The 8,190-nt window shown below is 42.5% G+C and overlaps 1 protein-coding gene across 1 annotated transcript; it reads left to right on the forward strand.

Annotated features, from left to right (window-relative positions):
- The first annotated feature begins 216 nt into the window (after nt 1-216).
- On the forward strand, nt 217-5,574 carry LOC127928176 (interferon gamma 1-like). The gene is made up of 4 exons (XM_052515261.1): nt 217-497; nt 1,145-1,204; nt 1,663-1,866; nt 4,997-5,574. Exons 1-4 carry the CDS (start codon nt 369-371, stop codon nt 5,144-5,146), a joined length of 543 nt encoding a protein of 180 aa, XP_052371221.1. The 5' UTR covers nt 217-368; the 3' UTR covers nt 5,147-5,574.
- The last annotated feature ends 2,616 nt before the right edge of the window (nt 5,575-8,190 follow it).

The raw sequence follows: 8,190 nt of genomic DNA on the forward strand, positions 1-8,190 counted from the left end.
CAGAAGGTGTCAGAACTACCTGTTTCCTAGGGATTCCAACCCAAGACCCCCTGCTCTGCTGCTGCTGCAAAAAAAAGGTGTTAATGAGTGGCCCGTGTGTTGGTGTTTGATTTAAAGGAAACTTCTCTCAGTCAGAGAACCCACAACCTCACACCTCTATCGTTTCTGCCTCTGCCTCAACTATATAAATACTTGTCTGTCTCAGCCTCAGCATCAGTCAGACAGACACAGAAGAACAAGACTTGGGTCGTCTCAGCTACAAGGCGGTCTCGTTAAGTCAACCCAAGTCAAGGACTTTGACTGAAGTTACCGTACACCGATTGAGGACTATTGAGCTTTGAGGGATCTTCAGCGTGACGTTGAGGGCCATGGATGTGTTATCAAGAGCTGTGATGTGTTTCTGCTTGATGGGCTGCATGACTTTAGGATGGAGTCATGCTGCTCAGTACACATCAATTAACATGAAGAGAGACATAGACAAACTGAAAGTCCACTATGTAAGTATCATACACATTATTAACTGGGGAAGCAGGGGTTTCGACAGACAGACAGACAGACAGACAGACAGACAGACAGACAGACAGACAGACAGACAGACAGACAGACAGACAGACAGACAGACAGACAGACAGACAGACAGACAGACAGACAGACAGACAGACAGACAGACAGAACAGGGAGATCTCCTTCCTAATGGGAGGCCAACAGTAGGACAGAACAGGGAGAACATTGGATGTTGATGAGATAGAAATAAAATGTTTGACTAAAACCAAGAGGAGGTCCACACTTCCTGCCCAAGCAGGAAAGACTTGTCAGTGAGACTGAAATGAAACTGAAAATGATGACATCATCATAACAGTGCATTTCCAGGTAGGCCCATAGACACCAGACCTGGCTCAAACACTTCCATCTGAGGTGAGCTTTAGCTTAGACGTAGCTTGGAGTTTGCACTTTTGGGACTACTCCATTGTTGCCATTGTACGTGACAAACTAAATGATGTATTTTAAGTTACTTGACCTATTTAGCCCAGGTCCGACAGACACTATACTTGTGATTAGGGGGAGAAGAGTCCACTATATGCAATAAACTGCAGCAAGTTGAAGGAGAAAAACAACTGATTGTCATCATGTCTTGTTCTTTTAGAAGATCTCCAAGAATCAGCTGTTCAACGGAAACCCTGTTTTCCCCAAGGACACGTTTGAGGTAACATATAATGTTACACATTGTTATCCCCTTCAGGCTAATATCACCAATGTGAAACTACTGCTTACCCTTTGGGCTAGGCTGGAGACAAAACTAAGTTTCAAGATGGTATTTTATTGAGTATTTTCTCTCTCTCTCTCTTTCTCTCTCTCTTCCTCCCTCTCCCCCCCCTCTCTCTCTCTCTCTCTCTCTCTCTCTCTCTCTCTCTTCTCCTCTCTCTCTCTCTCTCTCTCCTCTCTCTCTCTCTCTCTCTCTCTCTCTCTCTCTCTCTCTCTCCTCTCTCTCCCTCTCCCTCTCTCTCTCTCTCTCTCTCTCTCTCTCTCTCTCTCTCTCTCTCTCTCTCTCTCTCTCTCCCCCCCCCTCTCTCTCTCTCTCTCTCTCTCTCTCTCTCCTCTCTCTCTCTCTCTCTCTCTCTCTCTCTCTCTCTCCCCCTCTCTCTCCCTCCTTCTCTCCCTCAGGACAGTGAGCGGAGGGTATTGATGAGTGTGGTTCTGGACGTGTATCTGAGTATCTTCAGCCAGATGCTGAACCAGACGGGGGACCAGGAAGTGAGGGAGAGTCTGAAATATGTCAAGGGGAAGGTTGAGGATCTCCAGAAACACTATTTCCTGGGGAGGACACCTGAGCTGAGGACACACCTGCAGAACCTGTGGACCATCGAGGTGGGCTTCCCTCCATGAAGTAGAACACAGATCTGCTATAGTCTACTTTCACATCTTCATCGCTTAATATTTTAGCAGATGAAGTCACATAGCACAATGACATGCACTTATGCATAATTTTTTTTTTTTTTAACGATGCATCCTATAGACTATGCAACATTTAAATCAGCAGCTTTTCTGGTTACCACCACCATCATGGCTGTAGTTTAGTCTACTGTATAGACACCATCATCGTGACTGTAGTATAGTCTACTGTATAGACACCATCATCGTGACTGTAGTATAGTCTACTGTATAGACACCATCATCGTGACTGTAGTATAGTCTACTGTATAGACACCATCATCATTGGCTGTAGTATAGTCTACTGTATAGACACCATCATCGTGACTGTAGTATAGTCTACTGTATAGACACCATCATCATTGGCTGTAGTATAGTCTACTGTATAGACACCATCATCGTGACTGTAGTATAGTCTACTGTATAGACACCATCATCATGACTGTAGTATAGTCTACTGTATAGACACCATCATCATGACTGTAGTATAGTCTACTGTATAGACACCATCATGACTGTAGTATAGTCTACTGTATAGACACCATCATCATGACTGTAGTATAGTCTACTGTATAGACACCATCATCATGACTGTAGTATAGTCTACTGTATAGACACCATCATCATGACTGTAGTATAGTCTACTGTATAGACAACATCATCATGACTGTAGTATAGTCTACTGTATAGACACCATCATCGTGACTGTAGTATAGTCTACTGTATAGACACCATCATCGTGACTGTAGTATAGTCTACTGTATAGACACCATCATCATTGGCTGTAGTTTAGTCTACTGTATAGACACCATCATCGTGACTGTAGTATAGTCTACTGTATAGACACCATCATCATTGGCTGTAGTTTAGTCTACTGTATAGACACCATCATCGTGACTGTAGTATAGTCTACTGTATAGACACCATCATCATTGGCTGTAGTTTAGTCTACTGTATAGACACCATCATCATTGGCTGTAGTTTAGTCTACTGTATAGACACCATCATCGTGACTGTAGTATAGTCTACTGTATAGACACCATCATCGTGACTGTAGTATAGTCTACTGTATAGACACCATCATCATTGACTGTAGTTTAGTCTACTGTATAGACACCATCATCGTGACTGTAGTATAGTCTACTGTATAGACACCATCATCATTGGCTGTAGTATAGTCTACTGTATAGACACCATCATGGCTGTAGTATAGTCTACTTTATAGACACCATCATGACTGTAGTATAGTCTACTTTATAGACACCATCATGGCTGTAGTATAGTCTACTTTATAGACACCATCATGACTGTAGTATAGTCTACTTTATAGACACCATCATGGCTGTAGTATAGTCTACTTTATAGACACCATCATGACTGTAGTATAGTCTACTGTATAGACACCACCATCATGACTGTAGTATAGTCTACTGTATAGACACCATCATGACTGTAGTATAGTCTACTGTATAGACACCATCATCGTGACTGTAGTATAGTCTACTGTATAGACACCATCATCGTGACTGTAGTATAGTCTACTGTATAGACACCATCATCATGACTGTAGTATAGTCTACTGTATAGACACCATCATCGTGATTGTAGTTTAGTCTACTGTATAGACACCATCATCGTGACTGTAGTATAGTCTACTGTATAGACACCATCATCATTGGCTGTAGTATAGTCTACTGTATAGACACCATCATCGTGACTGTAGTATAGTCTACTGTATAGACACCATCATCATGACTGTAGTATAGTCTACTGTATAGACACCATCATCATGACTGTAGTATAGTCTACTGTATAGACACCATCATCGTGACTGTAGTATAGTCTACTGTATAGACACCATCATCGTGACTGTAGTATAGTCTACTGTATAGACACCATCATCATGACTGTAGTATAGTCTACTGTATAGACACCATCATCATGACTGTAGTATAGTCTACTGTATAGACACCATCATCGTGACTGTAGTATAGTCTACTGTATAGACACCATCATCGTGACTGTAGTATAGTCTACTGTATAGACACCATCATCATTGGCTGTAGTTTAGTCTACTGTATAGACACCATCATCGTGACTGTAGTATAGTCTACTGTATAGACACCATCATCATTGGCTGTAGTTTAGTCTACTGTATAGACACCATCATCGTGACTGTAGTATAGTCTACTGTATAGACACCATCATCATTGGCTGTAGTTTAGTCTACTGTATAGACACCATCATCGTGACTGTAGTATAGTCTACTGTATAGACACCATCATCATTGGCTGTAGTATAGTCTACTGTATAGACACCATCATGGCTGTAGTATAGTCTACTTTATAGACACCATCATGACTGTAGTATAGTCTACTTTATAGACACCATCATGGCTGTAGTATAGTCTACTGTATAGACACCATCATCATTGGCTGTAGTATAGTCTACTGTATAGACACCATCATGGCTGTAGTACAGTCTACTTTATAGACACCATCATGGCTGTAGTATAGTCTACTTTATAGACACCATCATGACTGTAGTATAGTCTACTTTATAGACACCATCATGGCTGTAGTATAGTCTACTTTATAGACACCATCATGACTGTAGTATAGTCTACTGTATAGACACCATCATGACTGTAGTATAGTCTACTGTATAGACACCATCATGACTGTAGTATAGTCTACTGTATAGACACCACCATCATGACTGTAGTATAGTCTACTGTATAGACACCATCATCATGACTGTAGTATAGTCTACTGTATAGACACCATCATGACTGTAGTTTAGTCTACTGTATAGACACCATCATGACTGTAGTATAGTCTACTGTATAGACACCATCATCATGACTGTAGTATAGTCTACTGTATAGACACCATCATCATGACTGTAGTATAGTCTACTGTATAGACACCATCATCATGACTGTAGTTTAGTCTACTGTATAGACACCATCATCATGACTGTAGTATAGTCTACTGTATAGACACCATCATCATGACACCTGATGAACTAATTACCTGATAGTTAATGCCTGTATCTTCTGTCTCAGACCAGTGACACCACAGTCCAGGGGAAGGCTCTGTCCGAGTTCATTACCATCTACGAGAAAGCCTCCAAACTGGCCCTTAAGTTCCATCTGAAGAAGGACAACCGCAGGAAGAGACGGCAAGCCCAGAGGCTCAAATCACACATCATGTAGATGACCAATCGTGTCTACTGTGAAGGCTTGCTGTAGGGTGAAGTTACACCGGGAAGTTGATCTTGGGTCAGTTTAGCATTTCCCCCTCTAAAGGTGAAGGTTAGGATTGGGGGAGGGAGGCTGATCCTAGATCTGTACCTAGGGGAACCCCCCTCCAAAAGCCACAGTTGAGATACATATTGAAGTAAAAATTTTCCTTGATACAAAATACCTCAACTGGACATCTATTTATAAAATCTATTTATTTAATCTTTGAAATCACGCACAATACTCAATGGTATATTATCATTGATAAGAGTATTTATTTTTCTTGAATCAATACATTTATATTTATTATTCATTATCTAGAAAATGTTTTTTTTTTTATAAATAGTTATTAATTGCTAAATCTGTATATTCTATGACTGAATAAACAGATACAGAGGAAACAGCTCTGATGACTGGTATCTACACACACACACACACACACACACACACACACACACACACACACACACACACACACACACACACACACACACACACACACACACACACACACACACACACACACACACACACACACACTAATCTATGTGTGGTGCTGTATGGAAATATCACACGTTGGCTGACTGACTTTTATAATTGTTCTTGTATTGAAACCAAAACCCTCTCCTGCATGGGGCCCACACAACGGCCGTGGCCCAAATGGGCGGCCCATAGCGTCCTGGTCAAAGGCAGTGCACTTAGATAGGGGCTAGGCTGCCATTTGGGATGCCCACAAGTTAACACCACAACATCCGTCTTCAGAAACAGGAATAAACCAAACACACTAACCTAAACACCCCACTAACCTAACCTAAACACCCCACTAACCTAACCTAAACACCCCACTAACCTAACCTAAACACCCCACTAACCTAAACCTAAACACCCCACTAACCTAAACACCCACTAACCTAAACACCCCACTAAACTAAACACCCCACTAAACTAAACACCCCACTAACCTAAACACCCCACTAACCTAACCTAAACACCCCACTAAAACTAAACACCCCACTAACCTAACCTAAACACCCCACTAACCTAACCTAAACACCCCACTAACCTAAACACCCCACTAACCTAAATACACTAACCTAAACACCCCACCCACCTAAACACCCCACTAACCTAAACACCCCACTAACCTAACCTAAACACCCCACCTAACCACTAACCTAAACACCCCACTAACCTAACCTAAACACCCCACTAACCTAAACACCCCACTAACCTAACCTAAACGACCCACTAACCTAAAACACACCACTAACCTACACTAACCACCAACACCTTAACCACTAACCTAAACACCAACTAACCTAAACCCCACTAACCTAAACACCCCACTAACCTAAACAACTAACCTAACCACCCCACTAACCTAAACACCCCACCCCACTAACCTAACCACCCCACTAACACCACACTAACCTAACCTACACACCACACTAACCTAACCTACACACCACAATAACCTACACACCACAATAACCTTAACACACTAACCTAAACACCACACTAACCACCACACTAACCTAAACACCACACTAACCTAAACACCCCACTAACCTAAACACCACACCCCACTAACCTAACCACCCCACTAACCTAACCACCCCACTAACCTAAACACCCCACTAACCTAACACCCCACTAACCTAACCTAAACACCCCACCTAACCTAAACACCCCACTAACCTAAACACCCTAACCTAACCTAACCACCCCACTAACCTAAACACCACACCCCACTAACCTAACCACCCCACTAAACCTAACCTAACCTACACACCACACTAACCTAACCTACACACCCCACTAACCTAAACACACCCTAAAACACCCCACTAACCTAAACACCACCTAACCTAAACACCCCACTAACCTACACCCCACTAACCTAAACACCCACTAACCTAACACACTAACCTAAACACCCCACACAACCTAACCTAAACACCCCACTAACCTAACCTAAAACACCCCACTAACCTAACCTAAACACCCACACTAACCTAACCCACAAACACCCTAACCTAAAACACAAACCTAAACCACCTAACACCAACCTAAACACCCCACTAACCTAAACACCACACCCACCTAACCTAAACACCCCACTAACCTAAACCTAACCTAAACACCCCACTAACCTAACCTAAACTAACCTAAAACACACTAACCTAAACACCCCACTAACCTAAACACCCCACTAACCTAAACACCCCAACCCTAAACACCCCTAACCTAACCTAAACCCCACTAACCTAAACACCCCACTAACCTAAACACCCCACTAACCTAACCACCCCACTAACCTAAACACCCCACCCCACTAACCTAACCACCCCACTAACACCACACTAACCTAACCTACACACCACACTAACCTAACCTACACACCACAATAACCTTAACACACTAACCTAAACACCACACTAACCTAACCACCACACTAACCTAAACACCCCACTAACCTAAACACCACCTAACTACCCAAACCACCTTAACCTAAACACCCCACTAACCTAACCACCCCACTAACACCCCACTAACCTACACCTAACCTAAACACCCCACTAACCTAACCTAAACACCCCACAATAACCTAAACACCCAAACACACCTAACCTAAACAACCTAACCTAAACACACTAACCTAAACACTAAACACTAACCTAAACACACTAACCTAAACACCCCACTAACCTAAACACCCCACTAACCTAAACACCCCACTAACCTAACCTAAACACCCCACTAACCTAAACACCCCACTAACCTAAACACCCCACTAACCTAAACCCTAACCTAACCTAAACTACCCCCACAACACCAACCTAACCACCCCACTAACCTAAACACCCCACTAACCAACACCACACTAACCTAAACAAACAACCACAACCACCCAATAACTAAACACCACACTAACCTAAAACACAACCTAACCTAAACACCCACAACACTAACCTAAACACCCCACTAACCTAAACACCCCACTAACCTAAACACCC

This window comes from Oncorhynchus keta, unplaced genomic scaffold (assembly GCF_023373465.1).
Source record: "Oncorhynchus keta strain PuntledgeMale-10-30-2019 unplaced genomic scaffold, Oket_V2 Un_scaffold_2232_pilon_pilon, whole genome shotgun sequence".
Classification (NCBI taxonomy): Eukaryota; Metazoa; Chordata; class Actinopteri; order Salmoniformes; family Salmonidae; genus Oncorhynchus; species Oncorhynchus keta.

Excerpts from the sequence above, each read along its gene's own strand:
- LOC127928176 (XM_052515261.1), top strand. The coding sequence starts at position 369 with ATGGATGTGTTATCAAGAGCTGTGATGTGTTTCTGCTTGATGGGCTGC. Across the intron at positions 1,205-1,662 it reads TCCCCAAGGACACGTTTGAG|GACAGTGAGCGGAGGGTATT; the intron begins GTAACATATAAT and ends TCTCTCCCTCAG. Across the intron at positions 1,867-4,996 it reads AGAACCTGTGGACCATCGAG|ACCAGTGACACCACAGTCCA; the intron begins GTGGGCTTCCCT and ends CTTCTGTCTCAG.